The following is a 22,485-nucleotide window of genomic DNA, read 5'->3' as shown; positions in this document are numbered from 1 at the left end:
CTGCAAAACAGAGGGACGTCACCTTTGGCTCTTCCATGACAGTGCAATACAGGTGGTGAAACATCTTCTAAAGCAAAAAGAATTGAATTCCATTTCAGCCTGTCGTGCTACTTGATTCTTCTTTGCATGTTTTTTCTCTAATTCCTTCATTTTTACTTGTGATAATCTGTCCTGTTGAGCTCTGCGGTTTCTGTAAGAGCATCTCAATATGGATGTACTTTTCTGTTCAAATACAGTAAGTATTATAACTTAAACATCAGGACTTTAGAAAGACTGCTATCAGTTTTCTTCTAAAAAAATTAATTTATGTAATTAATAATGGTAGCATTTACAGTTTTCTGATCATTGATAAAACACGGACGTAGCCTGGTACCCTGTTGTAGTTGTAGCTGGCTTTATAGTTTAAAAAACAGCATTTAACAAAATTACATTTACAAAGTGAGAAAATAATATACTGAGCTCTGTCCTGCCAGACAGAAGAGGAGCAGGGCTGTGTGGGGGGGTATGCATTTTATGGATTGGCAGCTTGGCTTGATTGAATTGTGTAGATACTTTTGTCAGCTCCTATAATAACATGTTTTAACAGGCACTAGCAGTCACACGGTGCTGAAGTGAGAGTTGGTAGGTGACGCTATTAAATGTTTACACTTTTGTTTTTTTTTTTCTCCCCTCCTTCGAAATTTAGGATGGTACAGCAGTTTTCAGTGGACTTTGAAAAAAGGATCGAAGGATCAGGAGATCAGGTTGATACACTAGAACTTTCAGGAGGTGCCAAAATCAATCGCATTTTCCATGAACGTTTTCCGTTTGAACTAGTGAAGGTATTTATCTATCTTGCTGGTGTGCTTTGTGTTTGATTTAGGTATTAATATGTTCATACTGACAGTAGTAAAACCAAGATAAGGTCAGATGGCAAGAACGTGTACTTAACTGTGGAACAAATTACATGAATTATAATTTATAACTGGGACATTTGGCTTCATTTATAGTTTTGGACACTGAGACATGCTAAGAATTCTGAAATACAAGAATTAGAATATAATTGTAGTCCCAGTTCTTACTGTTTTTCCATGTTGTTTTATCACAAATGACATCTTCTTTCTGGTTAAATGGGGCAGGCAAACAACTACAGGTGGTAAATTTGTGTTCAAGTAGCTAGAACCTATTAAAATTAGAGTTAGGGAAAATAGCCTTGTTCTGTGTTTTCTACTTCCTAGATTAAACGCCTTAAACCAAAGCCAGCTTTCAGTCCTACACTTTCTTAGTGGGAGGTAGAGCACAAGCAAATTTAGTGTTTCGAGACGACATTTCTCCTCTCGATACATCTCTTACTGCTTACCCATCCTTTGGGTAACGGAATGAACAGAGGTCCAGTGGGGTGTGAAGTGATGAAACCTGATTTCCTATGAAGAAAAGCTTTATAACTTCATAACTGAGACCACTCCTCTCTTAAATTTCGTTGAAAAACAGTAGGATAGGAAGGGGAAGATAAACTTACCATAGTCAGAGAAGTTGCTCCGCTTTAGGGAACCAGGCTTTAAAAAAGAGGGTTATATCTTTACAAATCCTGTTTCTGGCTTACGCTGTCGGCTCTGGGAATCATTCCAGCTGATGGTATAGCTGGAAGGGAAGGGTGCACAATTTTCAACAATCCTTTCTGCTGCCTGTAGCCTTAGTGATAAAGTGTTTTAAAATACTTATGCTTTGTTTAGCGTAATTAGAAAACATCTTCCCAGCTGAACTCGCCTGTCTTCCAGTTGTATTGGGACAGGTATTATCTTCTCTGGTATTAAAAGCTTCCCCTAATATGATCTCACATGCTTTCGTATCTCCAGATGGAGTTCAATGAGAAGGAACTGCGGAGAGAAATAAGTTACGCCATCAAGAACATACATGGTATCAGGCAAGTGCTCCCGTGGTTTCAAGCCCCGTCACATTACAGAGGGTGTGGTATTTTTAACCCGTGGACACACTGGCTATTGACAGCTGAAAAATGTTATTAACACACTGCTCCTAGCAGCTTAATTCTTCCACCTCTTGACACTTCTGTTTTTCAGGTAGCTATCTTGGGCCAAACAGTTGGTTTGTTCAAAGAGGTTTAATTTACCTGGAAATGCGGAAAAATTATTTTACAGAGAAAATCAATTACTTTTTTCCTGGTACTGTCTGCAGTTCTGTTAAGCCGGTGTTCCTATAAAGTTGTAAGTTTTAGAGGAAAAACTTGTGTCTTGATATGGAAAACTCCTTTCAGCTTGTGTTGCAGCACACTCCTTGCACTATCTTACTCCCTTTTATTCTCGACTATTTCTTGAAGTGACTGATTTACAAGTCAGTTGGCTGAGGTTTCGCTTTGTGGATTCGTCTGCAGTATATTATTAGGTGTGAGAAGAGGTAGTTTTGGGTTTTTTTTGGTTTGGAGTAACCTAGTTATCTCACTTGGAATGATCAGTCTATTTTGGAGGGACACTTTATCAGATGCATACCTATTTTTTTTTTTGTTCTTTTGACAATAGAACAGATACAAAACAGATATAAAAAGAGATATAAAAAGCTTGGATTATTGTTTTGTTGGGGTTTTTTGGTGGGTGTGTGTGTTGGTTTTTTTTTTTTTCTTCCCTTCCCCCCACCTTCTACCCACTTGTGAGTACATAATATCCCTTGAAAGCACTGCTGGTTCTGTGAGGTGTCTATTCTATAGGTTCATATACCCTGCAGTGACCAGCTGTGAAATCTTCTGTATAGGACTCTGGGTAACAGAACTACACTTGCAGTTGTGAGTGAAAAGTGCAGCTGTAGGATTCTTACGGGTTTGCTATGCAAGGGATTGTGCATGGAGTGCTACAGCTGCCACTCATCTCTTCCCTAAGGCTCGATGCACTGCTGAAGAGGCTTTACTGCGTCATATCAGTACTCTTTATGTTGCTTATGGTCATCTTCAGGTAGTAGGACATGATTCTACTTTTTGTATCTTGCTCATGATGGCACTTTTCTAGAGAAAGGGGCAAACTTCTTTCTGTATGTGTTTGTGTAGGGATTGTTATTACTCAGCTGAAAGCCTCTGAAAATTAAGATATGAGCAATTCAGTAAAAAAACCCAACCTTCGTTGCATGGTGTTTTTATTGCTGTCTTATGTATTTTTTTATGTCCACAGAACAGGTTTGTTTACTCCAGATATGGCGTTTGAAGCCATTGTTAAAAAACAGATAGTCAAGCTGAAAGGACCTTGCTTAAAAAGTGTGGATTTGGTGATGCAAGAGTTAATCAACACTGTCAAGAAATGCACTAAAAAGGTAACGTGCCAATAGATCTGGGAATGTAAGTATAATGTAATGTAGATAATAGAGAGTGTAATATAAAGCCTGTCCGGCATCTCATGGTACTGTGAGATTTCTGATGAGTCACTTGATGTACGGAGTAAGACTCTCTACAGTATTACAGCTTCTGCAAAACTCTCAAAACAAAGTAATGCTGGGTATGTTCACTTTTGGATTCCTGTGTTTTGAACACATATATACACCTTAGTACTGGAGGTTTTTTCAGTCAGGAGTTGCCCCCAGTTGCCTCTCTAAAACCATGTTTTCATTGGTACTGAAGATGGAATGTAGGCAGCAATTCCAAAGATGTGTAAATCAGCAAAAAATTTGTACTTCAAAGTTTCTTTTCTGTTACTAATAAGAGGAAGAAACAGTGAAACTCTTAGAGAGCAAAGAAAGGCCTTAGATGTGTTCAGAGACATCTATCCAGGGGAGAAAAATGCTCTTTCTATGTTGTAACTTTACTGTGTGGCACCACGGTTCTTTGCGATGTAGTGGGTCCACAGCTTCTCCCGTGCTCTTTTCATACGCAGCCCCAAAATGTCTGATCTCCAGCTGGCAAGAAGTTAGAAGTGGAAAACTAGGAAGACTTTGTCTCCCTCGTATTTCTACAGCCCTGTGTTAGTGTTGATGAATGAGCTTGCTGCGCAGAAATGTTGAATGTTGAAGTGGATAGAACTGCTGAGCATTGATCTTCCTGATGTGGAAGATTTGCACCTCAATTAAACGTTTAACTTGAGATCCTGCAAGTGTAATAAACTAAAATACCATCATCAAGACTAAGCATATGAGTATTTGAGAATGGTTTTCCTAAAGTCTGTGCTTGGGTTGGTGTATCCTCTTAGAATGAGACCTCAAGCTTCACGCCCCTCTAGCTGTGGCTAAGGAAGCGTGTCAGCTCTATTAATATGAAGGTGTTTTCCTCCCCCTCCTCACTTTCGTAGGCAAACTGTGACTCGCTTGTCTGGAGCACTGACATCTAACAGTTGCTGTTTTTCAGTTCTCTTTTTCTCATGTTACTCTCTGATATTCTAGAGGATCCCACTGATGCTTCTGTAGACTCCTTAACTCACTGGCAACTTTTATGGTCTCGCCTTCTGTTGATGTCTTTCCCACTGTCTCAGAGTGTAGGGTGCCCTAATACTAGCAAGTACAGGAGCAGTTCTGGGCTGTTCACGTGTGCAAGTATTTTGATTGGGATGTAAAGATGTTGCCACAAGGTGGAGCCTTCAAAGAACAAGAAACCTGGAAATTATTTAAAGCACCGCTCTGGAATTAGGCACAGTAGAAGAGAGGGGCATGGAGAAGCCTCACCCCAAGGCTGTGATAAACCATGGTTCACGTGTCCAAAGTGTATTTTCCTCAGTGTTTCATGGAGCGAAAGCACAGAAACAACCCCAGGATTTAGGTCTCTCCAGTGTCTTTGGAAAAAGATCATTAATAGCAATTAAGGCTTGCTTTGTGGTGTAGTTAACTTTTAGCCCAGGTATTTATAATAATTGCTTTTTTCCAAAGAGGAGCCCTGGAGGCTCCCCTGTTTGTATGCTACAGAAGCTGCACTGCAGGTGTGAATTCCTATTAATTTTGCTTTCCAGTTGGCAACATATCCAAGGTTGTGTGAGGAAACAGAAAGAATTGTTGCTGGCTACATTCGTGAAAGAGAAGAGAAGACCAAGGACCAGGTGAGAATTAATAGGACATCTAACAATTTGGGGATGCATGTGAAGAAGGAAAGTTCTTATCTACAAAATACAGTGAGACAGTGGAAGATTTTTCTTTTTTTTTTTCAGCAGTTCTAAACATTTTAGCGGGGGAGAGAAATTTCTTCTCTATCGAGCTTTGACAGAGGAGACTGGAATTGTTACACAAAATCCTAATCTTTTTTTCAAGATTAGGATTGGTGGTTTAAAGTAGCATTGGCTTGTTCCTGTGTGCCATCCTCTTAGCTGTGCCACAGCAGCTGTTTGTGGGAAATCAATTAATGCTTAAACAAATGCACACAGAAGGACCCAGTCTTTTTTCTGCTTCACTTACAGTTCTTGTTTTTTGACATACCCATCCCTTGTTTTAATCACCACAAGGCTCACAAGCAGTTGTACTGGGACTCTTGCAGGAGCAACAAGTTTCCTTTAAGTTTAAAAAAAAAAAAAAAAAAAATTGGAGAAACTTGTTTAGAACATTCATCACCCAGCTAAGACTCCAAATCCAGGAAACTTCAAAGCTTAGATTACGTGTGAGAAAATCCACTGGAGGTGGAACCAGGAATTATTTTCTGGACAGTGCAGAGTGTGACAACAGAAATATTAGGGGAAGAAGGGCTAGGCAGAGCTCCTAAGTTGTTCTGGACTCCTGGCTCTCTAGTCCTGTCCCTGCTTTCTATTTCTTTAGTCTGTACTGTGAATGTAGTCTTAAAAATCTTTTAAAAATTGTGTTTGCTGGGCCTGTACTTGCAGGGAGTTCTAGTAAGCTCAGTTATTTCAAAATTTGGAAGAAGATAGAATAATTGAGTCATCTTTCTGTTATTTCATGCACTGGCCCATTTCTCAAGCCAGATGTGTGAGGCAGAATGGCTGTCTAGTACCCAGACTGTACATTTTCTGTGCCAGGGCTAGCTTACCAATCGCTCCTTTGTGTTGTACCTGAAGAAAATTTAGGTACCCTGATTTTAGATTTAAGGTTCGGGTTCTTCACTGCAAAACACAGAGCTAGAATCTATGTTGTATGTTATTAAACTCTCTCTGGCCATGTGCGTTGATCTTAATGAAGTGGACAAGTGCCAGGATAGGGAAAAATGTCAGGGGGGAAAAAAATACGAAGATGGAAGAGCTCTTCTGCAGTCCAGCTTATTAAACAAGCACACAAACAGAAGTGGTGGTATTTAGAAAATCATGTTGCTTTTGGCTTCATCAATTACGAAAACAATATTCAATAATGCAGAAAACTCAAAAGTTTTCTTCTTGTCTCCCTTCCTTTTCCTCAATCTCTCTCCTCCACCTTACCCATTCTTTTTTGCTCCCCTGTCTACTCTAATAGGTGCTGCTGCTGATTGATATCCAGGTCTCTTATATCAACACCAACCACGAAGATTTCATTGGCTTTGCGAAGTACGTATAAGGAGACTTTGTAAAGACACTGCTAGTTTTGTTTGTCTTTGTTTTTTTGTTACTAAGTTCAAAACACAAGTCCTGGAGCAGAGATGCAAGCTGCAAGGTCCCAAACGTGCAGGATCATGCTCTTTGTCGATACACCCAGTGCTGAACTCTGTCCCACTTGTAGGGGTTTCTTTACCCCAGTTCACAAGCCTGGTTTCACTGAAGCTGAATCTTATGTCTTGGTCTGGAATTGCGTGCATCCCTGGAAGCAGCTTTGCAAGCCAATGCCCTCACTGTTTCTGTGTTAGGACCACAGAAATGTATAGTGCTGGTGGTCCTTCCACACTGCTGCTAATGCATATTTTAGGAGCTGTGATTCCGCTTGAAACAGTTTTGCTCAGAGTAATGGATGTCACTGAATTAAAAGTGTGCCTGCTGTTTGGCTGTAGAGAATAATCGTAGCAGAATGCCCTGCAGGGCCTGAGTTGATGTTTTCCTCACTTAACTGAAAAGGCTGTAAGACTATTCTCCAGAATGTTCTCCCTCAGCTTCCAGCAATTTGTACCTCAGGGACTTCATACCAACATTTTGACACCAGTAAAAACATTGAAGACGTCTTCAGTTTTTGAAGAATCGATGTTCCTTCAGTCGTATTCACGCCATATTTGTCATAATAGTGTTTGGAATCACAACAGGTTTCATCCATGTGGGAGGCTGGCAACAAAGTTTGCACCACAGTACATATTCTACCACAGGCTGTTCTAGTTAGCACTGTGAAGGAGGGTCTACATCTTTGGCAGTATGCCTTGAAGGTTTAAGACCTGGAATTCAGTAAGCTGAGAGGGGAGAAGGCAAAGCTAGGCACTGTTTGTGTTTGGTTTGAGGAACTTTCTCTAGAACTGTTTGCAGGTCCTAGATAGCTTTATCAGTTCTCTTGACAAATGACAGGATGTTGTAGGAATGGTAGCTGGCCTTCTAGAGGTCAAGATAACAACCTGCCTGCTATTTACTTCTCTTCATCCTTTTCTGACAGGAAAAAGCCTGCTAAAAACACTCCTTATATATTCGTGTGTGTGTCATGACCTTGAGAAGTCACACAGTCCAAGCTCCTGCTCAGAGGAGGGTCAGTGCTGAGTTCAAACCAGGTTAATCAGGGCTTTGTCCAATCAGATCTGGAAAACTTCCAAAATCGGAGATTCTCCAGCCTGTTCCAGTGCTGGCCTCTCGCTGTGGAAAGACTTTTCTTTGTGTCAAATTGAAACCTTCCATGTTTTATAGTCTTGGATTCTGGAGTGCCAGGTATATCTGGAGCTATTTCATTATGTCTCTTCCCCCAGAAAAATCCCCTTCATGGCTGCTGCTGCTGGCACCTGTAGTTCAGCCCGAGGTCCTCACTGGTGTGACTTCTGGGCATCGCAGCTCCTTGGAAGTCTTAATTTCTCAAGAAAGCTGCTTTCTCTTTTGTCAGCTGAGATTAAGAAATCCCCAGCTGCTGTGCACAGGCTAAAAACACAGAACAAATGAGTCTTTGCTGAAGCTCACTGGTAAGTTTAAGCAGGTGCTTCTGTAGGTTGAAACTGATGGGAAGTATCTTTGACTTGTGCTCGACTGAAGAGAAAACTCTGATAACTAAGGGCCATTTAAAATGTACAATATATTAATTTATGAGGTAAACAGTAGAAAATACACACTTAAAACTATTATCACATTATTGTTGTAGCAATTATGTTAGAACTGGAAAATGAAATCGTGTTGGGGAGGCATATGGGCTTCTGCAGCATCTAAACATCCTGGACTGGAGATTCCTCAGATGCCCTAGCGTTTCCTTTTTTTGCTGAGGCTTCTAGCCAATTGTCTCATGTGACTCCAGTGTTTTCTAAGCGCAAGTCCTGTGAACTTTGTTCATAAGAATGAGAGCACAAGTCATCTCAAACTACCTAGCGGCATTGCAGGGCCTAAGGCAGGTGCAGAGTGACGTGAATTGACTTCAGAAGGATTTTAAAAAGTGCCAATATTCAGAAATCTTTGCATAGTTTTGCAGTTGTGAAATCTTAGAATATTAATGTTTGTCTCATTTAGCAGAATGAGTAGTTGGGATTGGGTTTGTTTCCAGCTGATGTGATTTAGACATAGTTACATTCTTCAATCTATAGAAAGATTAATTTGTATTTAGAACAGTAATTAGAGGACGAATTGCTGGTCTATTTCTAAAAGGCATGAGGTTATTAGTATAATGTTAGTGGTCTCATTAGCTTTCCCAAGGCGCTAAAATGAAATATAAAAATAAATAAAAAGAAAAAAAACCAAACCAAAATGTTTCCACAAGCAGTCTCATGTGTTTCTCAAACAACAGATCAGAATTGGTGAGGGGTTAATGCTGTGTTTTCTGTGTTGTTCAATCATAATTTATGCACCAAAGCTGATACAACTGAGATGATGCTCCAGAAATATGCAGTGCTATTTCGTCAAAAGGATCTGGATGATTGAGAGCTAAGAGGCACATGGAATAAACATCCTTGTGGATCTTCTCACGTACGGATGTGGGCTACTGGCTTGATTGAGTACGGTCCGAAGGGCAGGGTCAGAGTTGGGACGGGGCCAAGTCTGGTGCTTCAGCAATCCTTTGGGACAGGAGCTGCGCACAGAACAGTGGCCGGATTGGCCCACAGGCTGCGATCCAAGTGCATCTTTCTTCCGTACTCTTTCAGTGCGGTGTTTGGAGCTGATCTAATATATATGCTTTTTTCTTCAGTTAACCAGTGCCTGGGGGAATGGTATAATCTAATCCAATCAAAACTTCCTGTCACTAGTGGCCGCTCTGGTGGTTGAGTAGCCAACGCCTCCTCTCTGAACATTTTCCCTCTTTCAAGCAATACGTTTATTTTGTGGCTTAACACAAGCCACCACATAATGCAAATGCTTTTAGAATTAATGGCAACTTGTGTGTTTTTGAGACAGGAGCATGTTTTGTTTCAGGAACTGGGATTACCAGAGTTCGGGAATTGAGCAAAATAGTTCAAATATGGTTTCATTTCAGCTATTCTTGCATGACTCCAGCTTTTTGAAGCATCCTTGTGATGGCTTCATCCATTGGTTATATTTACACCCTTAAAATCTGTATAAATATTAGAATAATATCCAAAACAAACTGTCAAGACAAAGCTATTAAGGAGCTTCCAGCAGGGGAGGATTTTGTATTGTGTAAATAACAGAAATGGCTTTCTTTTTGTCTCTCTTGAATATTTTAGAGGCTGACGTTTCCAAAGTTACCCCCGTGAGCCGTAACTTCCCCGTGCTTTTAGTAACCTTTACCAATCCGCATAGGATGTTGTTACGAAGGAGGTAATGAGTAGGAGCTGTCTGCTGTGTGTGTCACTGCTGTCCTAAGCAGGCAAATATCAGCAGGCGTTCCTACGCTTTAAGTAGTTGAGATATGCACATATCTGCAATAATTCTGCAATGTTTCTTTGTTAATCTAGCTTTCTGTGCTGGAACCAGAAGTAACTATTACTGTTAAAATCTATTCCTCGGGAACTGGCTTAGTTTGAGTTTCTTCACTGTAACTCTTTTCCTCTGCTTCCCTCAGTGCCCAACAAAGAAGCAGTCAGGTTAACAAAAGTGCAGTGGGAAATCAGGTAGGCACCTAACAGAGAATGGATAATGGCATGTGCAAGTTAATCCCAGCTGTTTGGTTTTCTTGGCTGCGTTTATTTGTTGCGAGCGTATCATTTGCCTTCTCTGCTTCAACCATATACAAAATGCGTCATCGTCACCTACTTTTACTCAATTTCTCAGAGCCACCTGACTTTCATTGTTATCATCAATTATTGTTTAATATTTCTGCTACTGCTTGCACCACTGATTAGTGTCCCCCCTCCTACGCCATTGAGTCTTTCAAGTTACACATCCACGTATTTTGTCATTAACGGCAAATTTGTGAATTTCAGAATCCAAAACACTGGTGAGTACTTGCTTGTGTGTGCTTTGTCTTTTACCAGTTCTTACACGTTCACAGCGTAACTGCAGCGAAGGGGAAATTCAGCAAGCAATTGCCTTTACCCCTTTGGAAAACTTCCAGTTGACTTCACAAAGGTGTTGACTATGTGCCGTAGGCGGCCTTCAAAGTCATCAAACAATAACGGGTTGATGGTCGCAGATTAATGAGCATTTTCACTGAGATTCATTAATGAAATTCCTTGTTGGTTTCTTTTGATCACATGAGAATATGGGATTGGTTCTGCAATATGCTGAGTGCTCATGTGCTTTGCTTCTTTCTTTGCTTTTGTGTGGGCCAGGAGGGCTTAGTACTTCACAGGATGAGTCCTCTTTTTTTTTTTTTTTTTGAGATGACAATAATGAAAGTGCTTACAACTTTGAGGGTTTCTGCTCACTGTGAGGGTTTTGCAAATTCGTAAACAGAAAGAAAATGGTGGGGGAATTAGTACATACTTTAAAAGGAAATTAAAAATGCTAGTAAAAATAAGACAATGAAATTTTATATAAATAATTACAAATTTTCATGTGCCATTGCTCAGGAGGTCAAGGTTTTCAAATGTGACTACTGATCCCTCAGGTGACAGACCTGACGTTTCAGAAAGTCTCCTGTTCTGCTGTTGTAGGTGACTAGGTTTTCAAAAAATGCCAGAACTCTCCTGGTTTTGGCGATAGAACGCCAACCTCTTACTCCCACCAAGAAGTTGCTGGTTATTTCTGAGATATTAGTTAAAATAATCCATTAACTTCTTGGATGTGATGGTCCCCCCCGAGCCTGACCAGCATGAGTGGCATTTTTGATGTGATAGATGGTTTGGACTAAAGAGGAAAAATGTTGAAAGATCTAAACATTGAAAAGGCTTCAAAGCCTAGACTCTCCCCTCTGAGGGGAGATTTCCTCCTTATCTAGCTGTGCCGGAACATGTGTCAAACACAACAACTGTCATCACTTTGGAGTGTCCCATAAAAGGAAAATCGACCAATTATCTGACTCTTAAAAAATACACAACTAAAATTAATGATTTTTTAATTAAGTGAATGTTGTTTCTCTAAAGAAGTGCAGAAAAAGCGTGCTGTTTTAAATTAAATGTTGAAACGTGATTACTTTTGGTATGAAGGACTTTGAACTTTTTATTTTAAAGATAATAAACAGATGTTTGTAAGTTAATTGTTTGGAGTTGAAAAGAATGAGAAAATGTTTCTGAAATAAAACTTCATTCTTGCAATTTGCTATTTCAGGGAACCAATCTTCCGCCTTCAAGGCAAATTGTACGAGCTAAGTTCTGTAAGCTTTATTGTTGCTTTTTCATTTAGCTTCTCGGAGGGCAAAGTTTGTCTCTAACTCGTGGGTTTGTTGAATACTTGCTACTAAACTACTTAATGTTCAACTGTCTTGTCTGTAACACCTCTTCAACAAACTGTAATTGCAGTTCATCACTCAAGTGCTACTAACCTGCTGTTACAAGTACAAACCAGTATAACCCGAAATGTCGTAGAAAACTGAGTAAAATTAATACTGTTACAATTTACTGAGTTTCTCAAACTAAAATGACTAACTGGTGTTTATTCTATTCTGTTATGTAACTGGAAAGCAGTTTTTATCTGATGTAAGTGCCTCTATTCATAGTAAACCTCTTTTTGAAAGGTGAGCAAACAAGCCTCTGGTAACCAAAAGGAAACATTAGCTCGTGTGTAAATGAACGTGCTGTTTATGGGTACAGGTACTGTTCTTGGGTTTTGTTTATGTGAAGGGATTATCTCTGATAGAATAAGTGAGTTTTATGAATAAGCTTAGGAATATTTCAAGCCTTCTTAGCCTTCTTTTTGTAGCACCAGGAGGATCAATATACCATGGACAGACTTTTTTCTAACCCTTCCACCTCATGAGTAAATAAATATGTGAATGCCATTAATGTTACTAATTAGATAATTTAATTGCCTAAACAGCGGTTAATTTTATAACTAGTTTCTCCTGCTTCAGTGATGGTCGGGTGTAAGAAGTAAATCTCTGCATTGTGTGCATTCTTTGGTAATATCTATGATGAAAACGTACTTTTTTCCAGTTTGTTGCCACATCATCAAATTATATTAGTTATCATTTCAAACAAACTTATGTTCCATAAAGGAAAAAGGACTAAGCAGCGCTGATTTAAACAGCAGTTGAATTGCACCTCTCGGGAGATCAAAATCCTTAAGTTTTCCCAAAACAGTGGGATGCTCATTTGCAATCCATTGCTTTTCTTTTTCATAGCTTGCTTTGAACTGGCTTACGGAGGTAACTGCTTCTGCGTATCTCAGAAATAAAAGATTAGCACAGCAATATTGCATTTTTGGAAGAAGTGTAATGCCAGCTCCTCTTAACGTGTTTTTGCTCCTTTTTCCTCTACTACTAATTTATCCTCTCACGCTTAATCTTTGGCCTTTTTTGTTTGTCTTTTCTTTGCTACCGCCTGAGGTTTTGACCTGACTCCACAAAGTTTCTTTTTAAGCCACAGGTTAGTCTGTCTTCTAATTTGCTTGAAATAATCAGTGTAATGCTTGGTTTTACACAGCACATTAGTGAGATCTGGTTCCTGAAAGCTGACCCATTCTTAACCATGTATTTTGTGTGTTGAGATTTGTTTTGGTGACTAAAATGTAGCATTTAAAGCTCCCCTTCATGATAAACCTTGGAAGACGAAGGTGTCATTGCTCCACGTGCCCAGTTGATACATTGCGTGTGAGAATGCAAGATACTCAAATTATAGAGGATTCTATATAATTATATAGAATTCTGGTTTGTGTGTTACTTCGGTGGCAAAATCTGCTGCTGTGCTTGGAGTAGCCCTATAATTGGAGAAGGGGCTTAATCCAAACTCTGAGTTTCAAGGCACTGTCCTTGGAGGTTTGGGTTTGAGGACTGTGCTTGACCTGCCTCTCTGACAATGCTACGCCAGCGATCTGATTCACTTGTTCTGGACACAAGTAGCATTCAGACCCCATCAGCTGGTCGGAACTATAGTGCTAATAAGTAACTTTTTCCCTAGTAACCATTTCTTTTCTTTTTTAATGCTGCTTTGCAGCATACTTTGCTCTGCTTTTCTTCAGATACACTTAAATCCTGTTACCTTGCATGACCCAGGGAAAAAATGTGTTTACAGAATTTTTTTAAGCAAGTAGCTGGAAATGGAAACTTGTGCCATGGTGAGTGAGGTGGTCATGAAAAACCATGACAAGGCTGTTCTGTTAAGAAATGCCAATGTTTCTGTAAAAGAGGTGGTGCCCATGGACAGCCACATGATGCTAAATTTCAAAATATCCTTGAATGAGACATGCTGCTGTTGAGTTTTCACTTTATTGAGACTAGAGAAGTATTGCTGTTCTAAATGGCGTTTAACTGTGCTTATTTTTAGGTTGAGATTCCCTCGTGATTGACTTAATCACGTCAGTCTCTGTTTAACTGCCTTTGGAAGCATGTTTCAATTTGTCACTACTCAGTGCTTCAGTAAACAAATTTTTGTCTTAGGTAGACACGTGCTTAGGACTTGAGCCATTGTAATTATTTTTAAGTTACACGATACATTGTGCAGTGATTTTGGAGGAAGCGATGTCACAAGATCTCGGTTGGGTTCAGTGTCAGAACAGATCCGATCAGTTTATGCTCCGACGATTGGCAAATTACAGTGAAAGACGGTATTAGGTTTCCCCTCTAATCTGTTGTTCCTTCTTAGCCTCCCTAGTGCAAGAATCTTCATGTTTGAACCCAAAGAACCAATAGCTGGTAAAGATGCCTCACAAAGTAGTTTTGGCAATGTTTGTTCTCTCGGTGTGCTTACTAATTGGGAACACAGTGTCATGACAGTGATCAGAGGATGGAGTGGTGCTGGCAGCTGTGGTGTGTGTTCAAAATTATTTCAGTGGAGTTCTGTAACAAACTTTTAATAGAGTTACATTAACTCGACGAATGCTGCTTGTATTGTTGTGCGAGTTGCCGTCTTGTGACTTTTCAAGCTTGTCTTTCTGTCTGCCCAGTCCATTTCACTTCTCTCTCGCTTACCTAGAAATTATTTTTAAATACTTGTTTTAAAGAAATGAAACACTTCCTGATTCTCAAATATATTTCTTTTACAACTATGGTATTTGATTTCATGAAGTGAGTCATGTAGCAATACATAAAATGCACTTATTGTGTCAAATCCTGCTTTCCTGTTTATCCGTGAAGCGATGGAGAATAACAAGAGATATGATTTGGGTTTTGTGCAGCTGAACTCTCAGAAAATTATTTCCTTCTGGCTGTTCACGTGCATTTGTAGCCTCTAAATTTCATTTTTCAGACACCCAGATTAGGTATCTGGACCCTGAAGGAAGGAACTGTGTCATCTCTTGTTCATCCTGTACATGGAGTCCAACTACTGCTCAGAATATTGTCTTCACTAGCTTGTGGCAATGCCCATATTTTTCACCTTCCTGAAGTTCGTAACTCATGTCACAAATATCCAATTTGCACAGAATGACAGTTAGAACTATGATAGGAAGTATTGAAATGGATCTCTTAAATCCAAACAACCAGAAAGTGGACTGGTGAAAACAATAGTGAAACACTACTTTTATTTTTCAAGCTGAAGTACTACACAACTTAGCTAACACAATAATTTAAAAAAAAAATCAAAACACTTCACAACCTCCTCCACCAGAGTTGGTTTTAACTATAAAACTCTCTTTGAAAAAGTTTGCTGCTTATCGCCCATGGAAAGACACATTTCTAAAATGCAGTTTGAGTTATTTTTTGAGAAATTGGCTGGAGACTAAGTGGTAACGCAGTTTCTCTGGAAAGTAAAACAATGTTGCTTAACCTCGCTTTGTTTTGCACTTATACCTTGACCCCACTTCTCTCTTCCCCCTGACTGCAACAGTGGTACTGAGTATTTTGAAAGTGTAGCTTTTTGTAGTTTCCAAAATGTGCCTGGGAAACAGGAACAATTCGGTGAAAAGAACATGAGGCTTAACATACTAAGCTCATCTTCCCTCCCTTCATGTCCCCTGGAACTGCTTCCAAGTATCTTGGATAATTACGATCTGTTGTAGCATCCAGGATATTTTAGAGAGCGCAGGACCCTGTTTTCCCAGAGGGGTCTAGATAAACAGGTCTAAAAATGTGCACATGGAAAACACAGAGGTACTGCTCTAGCTTGGTGCCCTGCTCATCGTGCAGTGTTGTGGGAATGACAGCTGGATCTAATCCTCAGCACACAGGATTTTTGAGGAAACAACTGGCAAATTCCTTCCTTTACGAGACAGTGACCAATGTTTGTATTAGCAAGTCAGCTTGTTTCTGTCCACACCCAGTGACAGTTATGCATCTATGGGGAGATCTGTTGGGCTGGAGCAAGACAGGCTTTTGGAGCTGTGCGACTAATGTAGTTTCTCTGTTAGACCTATTTAAAGCTTCATTACTTCTTACATGGCATGTATAGTCCAGATTTTAAATCTTGACTTGGTCTGTTCTGAGACCTCTACCACAGATGTTTTCTTGGCAAATTGAGAAAACTTGTCTCTTATTAGCATGCTACAAAGCCTCTGGTAATGATGAGGGAAAGCGCTGAATGGAATAAGCAGGGAGTGCTATTTCCCTTCTCTTTGAAGAGCTTGTCACCAGTGAGGTTCCTGAACATGCTGCTCGCGTGTTTCTTACTGGTTTGCTTCTAGAGACCACCTCTTTATCCCCCACTGGGACATCTGTCTCCAGATCTTCTACCCTCTTTAAGATGTGTGTCCAAACCTGTTCTCAGTAGCGTGCTGGGCTGTTCTTCCTGTGTGTGGCTATGGACAGTGTTTTCAGCTGCAGACAGCATGGTTCAACAGCATCACCTCTTGGACCCTCTCATTTCGATTTCTTTATGACATGGCAATAATCACCTTTGCGCATTTGCCGTGGAGTATTTAGTCTGATGTATAAGTACAGCTCACCTGGTTGGGGAGCCCTTAATTTCCTGAATTTTTCCTAAAGTGTCTTCCATTTGCACTTGTGTAGTTCAGTGCAGAAAAAGCTTAAATTAGCCTGGTTCCACAACTTGTTCTGTGGTAGCTGCCAGTACATTGGCTGTATACATGTGTTTCTTGTTTCCTGTGAAAAGATCACTTCAAAAACCATCATAAAATAAAATGAGGATATGATGGGTAATCAAGTCTGTATCAGTATTCTCTTAACTTGCACTTGGACAAGCATTTTATGGTTAGTTGTACTCAGTAATGCTCCTGCTCCACTTCCCCCCCCTCCAAAGCCCATGAATATTAAAAAACATGACAAACTTCTGCAGAAACCTTTGTGGTACCAATTATTCCATCCAGCCTGCTCATGCTGTTCCCTTGAGTCTTTCTACAGGAGTCACGGTTCTTTCAAAACTTACTGAGTCTTCAGACCCAAATCAGTGCTTTCTTAGTGGTTTTCTTACAGGCTGACAACCTGTAGACTGTTTCTGGATCTTCAGTGGTTCTCTTCCACCGCTGGCCTGGTTGGTAGTGAGTGGGAAATCGATACTCTTGTGTTACCAGTACTTTTACTAGCTTTTCAGGGGCAACTTGTGACCTCTTTCTTTGGTCTAGTTATCAAGTGTAACAGTCCCTTGCTCTGTGTGATACCAGCGATGTTTTTTTCAGGGAGCTTACATGACCACGCGTGCTGAGTGGGAGTGAATTCCGATTGTGAAAGTTTTCCAGATGACAAGGAATAGATATTGAGCAATGTTTTTCTCTCATTATCTGATACTGGAGTTACTAATCTTGTAAAACCTGTGAGAGGAATGGCACAGTCCAGTGTATTTTCTCTAAAAGCAAGAGGCAACTCATATTTAATCACGCAAGTCTGTGCTTGTGGGACCTGTTGAGGGAATTCTGAAGGGCTTCTTTGAGCGCTTCTTTCCTTCTCAATACTTCATGGGCAGTAAAGGGTGTTGCTGTGGGGAGAAACAGAATGGCCGAGGTTCCCTGCATCTGTGCAATTGCAGGGTTCTGTTGTCCTGTTCAGAGTATGACAGGAGAGAACATTTGCCTTCTCGTACGTGCACTGAAAACCAAGAAAACTGAAAGTTTCAGTATGATCCTTAAACCAGTTCTCATGACCATTCTCTCTTCGTCTCTGGAGTTGTCTCGTTCCTCTTCAAGTTTTGTTTTGTCCCTCTTTCTCTTTGCATGATGTAGCCTCCTGGCTTTAGTATTTATAGGTATGCTGTTCCCATCTGACCTTTCATCTTTGGCTTGAATCTATTTTATAAAGTTCTGCTTTACCCATTTCTCCCCTGACTTTTATATGGCTGCCTTAGTTTTTTTTTTTTCCCCTCTTTTCTTCTTCTACCTTATAAGAAGATATGGCTGCCTTAGTTTTTTTTTTTTTCCCTCTTTTCTTCTTCTACCTTATAAGAAGAAAATAGCTGTCACGTACCTCTCCTTATTGCTTTCTATCTTAATTTGAAATTTAGCCCCTTCTGAAAGTTCGCAGTGTGTGCCAGAAGCCCCTCACTTTGCCAGGATCTAGGTGCTTTTCCTAGTATCCAACTTTACAAATTACTTTAACAATTAGACTAGAACAGAGTAGTCACGTATAAAATCGTATGGACTTTTACAACATGTTGTTATACAAATACCTTCATGATCCTTAATGTTCTCATACTTGCTGTAAGTACAACGTGATAATGCTCGGGCTTTTCTCGTCTTCAACCTTTTGACTGAAAACACTATATTAACTTTGTAATAGGTGCTTTTCTTGAATGATAGGAACCTGCAAAAACTTCTGAATTTGCCAGGGATTGAACAAATGCACCTGTCGCTGTTTTAGTTAGCAAGTCTTTGTTTAAAAGAATGAATGCAGCAGGAGAACCACGTGAAGTGAATAATGTACTAAGTGTGTGCCTGACTACACCTCTGCACAGGTCATCCGAAAAGGCTGGCTGACCATCAACAACATCGGCATCATGAAAGGCGGATCCAAGGAATACTGGTTCGTTCTGACTGCGGAAAGCTTGTCCTGGTATAAAGATGATGAGGTAAGGAATGAAGAAAGTTTTCCTACTGGGGAAGAAAACAGTGTTTATTTAGTCTTCTGATAGCAGTTTGAAACATTACACTAGCTTGTACAGACTTGAACTGAAAAAATGTTTGAAGGCTTTGCCTGTGTTCTTTAAATTTGTTGGTTTTGATTCATGGAGAATGCTGACCTCCTAAGGCTTCTGTTGAAATGCTGATAACATAAATACAGGGTGTTGGGGGGTGTGTGTGTGTTTTGTGCTTGTTTAACTTTTTTTCTTCGCTTCCTGTTTCCACGCATTGGTCTTAAAACAGACAAACAAAATCCAACAAAAAACCCAAACAAAAAACACCCCAAAACACCCCACCACACCTTTTTTTTTTTGGGTGTTCTGGTTATTGTCCTATGCCTGTTTGGACTGTTCTTGCAGATCTACTGTAAGTTGATCAGAACTTGTCTAGGCGAAGTTACTTCTAAATTGATTTAAGGTGACAGTCGTTCTCTGGCCTCACATTCCGAGAGGCTGAAAGTCTGTCTGTTCAGTTCTGTAGCCGGTTAGTACACGTTTTCAAATCTGACAGAAAAATGCACCTTGGTAAGAAATATCGCTGCTGATCGGTAAATCTGAGGTGAGTAATACGAGAACTGGGAAAAACATTGCCGTGATAGACAGGACATCCAGGTTGTTCGCTTTATTGAATAAGTTGTCTGTTCTGTTTAATTATTTTTTCAACAAGGTTGGTAATGATATGCTCTATACAAAACTCCAGCAGTCATCTTGTTTAATTTTTGAAAGTTAAAATGGGATTACTGCACTATCAGCTTTACAGTAAAGCCCTTGTGTTTTTTTAAGGTTTGTGTTGGTTTTTGTAGAAAGACTGGACTACATTTAAAAAAAAATCCTATTATGTTTTGATTTTTTTAAAAGTTAAATGTTTTCAGCAAAAATGTAGTGATTTTTAGGGTGAACCCATTTATTGGATGTAAGAGGTACAGGTAAAGAGTGAGTTTTAAATGAGGTCTAAAACATCACTCAGTCTTTCCATCTTATTCTAAGCAATAATCAAAACACTGGCTTGCCCTGTCAAAGCAGGGATTTGGTTGAATGGGACTGAGCAGACAATTCATATTCTGTTTAAACTAACTTAGTGTTTCACCGCAGTGCAGAACCACTGGGCCGGGGTCCTGCAGTGCGCGTACATGAGCCAGTGCTCCGCGAAGTCCTGCGGATCCAGAGCATGGTACTTAGCACAAGTCATTCTGTGGGGAAACTCTGCTGGTCAGTAGCGTTGTTCTTTCCCGAGTAGCCATTTTGGGATAGACCTTAAGATTGAGGGGTGAAATAGGTTAATCTTCAAGATTTTGCCCTGTGGCTCTTTATTTAAGGTTTAAAGGGATTCAAATGTATTGACTGTCACAAGAAAATGAGTGGGAGTCAGCCAAAGGGGAGGAGCTAGGTGTCAAGAGGAGAAATTTTGTTCTCAAGTTCTGAAATATAATTTGGAGTATTTTATTGCAATGGCATAAAAATGAATTAAAAAGAAATGCAAAGGTGCCTTTATGAGTTTGAAATTTTTTTTGTGATCTACCTTGAAGCTACTAGAACTTGCTATCTTAGATTAGGTACTGGTCGCTGTAACTAAAATAAGATTGATGCCCCTTGCTATGTTCCGTCTCAAGCACTTGCAGATGCATCTAAGATGTGCTGTGGTGACTTTTGAGGTGGTTTTGGTGTTGCTTTTTTGAGCCTGATCTTTGTATGCTGTATAAAAATTTCTGAAAATATTTACGGGATGTCTTCTGCTGTGCAACTTTAAAAATAAATTGTTTTGATTGTGTGCTGGAATGTGTCACCTGGGAATCTCAGATCAGTACATGGAGGGAATTGGCCACTGTCATGTTTCCATATGCGTATTTTTAAAATAATGTCTCCTAATTGCCAAACAGTTGTTTTGAGAGTCATGAAAATACCAGTAGTTCATTCAGGCCACTATGGGAGATGAGTCAGGAGTTTTAGAGTGGTAAAGAGAAGATGGCACAATATGCCATGCTCTGCTGGTGGAAGGAGTTCCTCCATAAGTACCCATCCGCTGTATAATTTGATTATTCTATCTCAGGAAAGAGTTCACAAAGTTATATTGGATTTTTTAATTTTTACTGAGCCTTTCTCCATAGGACTGAAAAAATTAGTAAACTCTGTTTTAGATACTTTCTGAAGATGGCCAAAGCCACAGCTTGACCATTAGATTAATCCCAAGACTGGTGACTTGTTTTGGAAACAGAACTACCAGCTTCTGAAAATAAAGCAACTAGTTGATCTGGCTGAATTCCAGTTCTTGTAATTACATGTTGTCTCCTTGAAATGTTCTCCTCACTTTCAGCTTGCTTTGGTAGTTGTCACATCCTGTTCTCAGATGATTATTGAAACGACTGCGTGCTGTTGTGTTTCCCCCCCGGTAAGATATGTAGTCTTCAGTGATGTGTGAAGCGATACCCGTGTTTATGTGTCTGGGCTGTGGCTGGGCTCGGTATGGCCGTGCATGCTGTGAGGTCGTAGGGAGTTCAGACGCCCAGTGCCTCCCACTAGGGCTGGTCACTTCTGCAGTCCTTGCACAGTAGCAAGAGCAGCTTCATCGCAGCTGGGCAAGATGCAGAAACTCAGGTCTCACCTTTGTTCTCCTGCCACAGCGATGAGTTTGTTCCCCCTGCGCCTCTACCCTGAGTAAGGAACGTTGTAGCAGCTTGTGTACCGGAGAGTGCTGACGATGTACTTCACGAAGCTGGAGTGCTTGCTAGGAGCTCTAGGGCTCTGTACCCCCTCTAGTGTAAGCTGAGCCCATTTTCTGTAGTCTGGAATTTACTCTGAGATGAAAATCACTCCCTGAATGCAAGTGGCTGTATGCTAGTGCCGTTAGAAGGATGTAAATTACTTCCTTTGTTTGTGAGCTGCAGCTTTTATAGGTGAAGAGTCCACAGAGGAACACATTTTGAAACAAGTTACTTGAGCAAAAGATTTCAAAATTTCTTGTAGGATATCAGTATTACCAAAAATCTGATTGTTTTCTTGACATGGTTTTGTTACTGCTTAAATGTACATCAGGATTTTATTCCTTGATGAGGTGGGAATCAGTGCGTAAGAAGGCTTGTGATTAGGAAATAGCAAGTTGATGCTTGAGCATTGTGGGTAAAGCAGTCCATACTACTCGTAAATACTATTCTGATCCTGCATACAGTTGCTTGTGTTCATAACTTTGTTGCGTGACCAACATCATGACTTTGTGCTTTTCCACTTGCTTAAAATCAGGCAAGAAAAATACTGTGTAATGCTTCAAGGCTGTTATAAGTGCGCGCGGGATGAGCACGTTCATTGACCTCATGGATAATAGTTTTCTTTCACAGAGTACCCCATATAATACTAGCTGAAGTAAGGCATAGTTACACAAAAAAGATTAAATCGGAGCATTTTAGCTGTCAGCTGTTACTGCTTTAATTAGCACAAAAAGCCGTGAGCTTTTGCGCTGAGGTTCCCTTAGAATCAACCTGCAAACCTGCAGTTTGTGCATGAGCCACTTCTATGTTAGGGTAAACTGGCCTTTGGGGCTGCGGATCACTGTTCTAGCTTGTGAATCCAAAAGCTTCCTGTTGTAAACAAAAGGATGCCGTTTGTACAGTGGTGTAGCATGGTCGGGGAATGTGGTTTTATTATTCTTTCTAAAGCATCCAGAGATTTCACTGGCGTTATTGGTGCGCAAAGAATGCCAGGCTGGGCTCTAGGAGAAAAAGTTCTGAAAAAGTGAAGTTTCTGTTTATTGGAAAAATCCCCTTTAGTCTTATTTCTGAATGAAATACCTCCATCCTGTTTCACTAGGAGAGGGTAGTGTTATCTAGAGACAGATGCAGTTTGTATTATAATTTCGGAGTTCATTCCCAACTGTAAAACTCTGTGTGGCTTGGGAGGGAGATATGAAAATAAGGGAGGAGGTGAGAGAGTGGAAAGGGGAGAAGTTACTCTAAGGTCTAACGTTGTGCCTGTTTACAGAAATAACTTGCCACACAGCAAGCTGCTCTGGGCTTCTGCGGCTAGCA

General features: G+C 40.2%; 1 protein-coding gene across 1 annotated transcript in view; it reads left to right on the top strand.

Moving 5' to 3' along the window:
• Positions 1-22,485, top strand: part of DNM3 (dynamin 3) — a 146,992-nt gene that overhangs the window by 24,014 nt on the left and 100,493 nt on the right. The window contains exons 9-16 of the mRNA XM_010138017.1: positions 686-821; positions 1,836-1,903; positions 3,153-3,291; positions 4,911-4,997; positions 6,349-6,419; positions 9,994-10,042; positions 11,640-11,669; positions 18,305-18,418. Of these exons, the coding sequence (XP_010136319.1) occupies positions 686-821; positions 1,836-1,903; positions 3,153-3,291; positions 4,911-4,997; positions 6,349-6,419; positions 9,994-10,042; positions 11,640-11,669; positions 18,305-18,418 (694 nt within the window). The remainder of the gene's footprint in view (positions 1-685; positions 822-1,835; positions 1,904-3,152; positions 3,292-4,910; positions 4,998-6,348; positions 6,420-9,993; positions 10,043-11,639; positions 11,670-18,304; positions 18,419-22,485) is intronic.

Source organism: Buceros rhinoceros, unplaced genomic scaffold, assembly GCF_000710305.1.
Source record: "Buceros rhinoceros silvestris isolate BGI_N320 unplaced genomic scaffold, ASM71030v1 scaffold11096, whole genome shotgun sequence".
Classification (NCBI taxonomy): Eukaryota; Metazoa; Chordata; class Aves; order Bucerotiformes; family Bucerotidae; genus Buceros; species Buceros rhinoceros.
The sequence above is the reverse complement of the archived record's forward strand: the minus strand, read 5'-3'. Positions and strand labels throughout refer to the sequence as shown.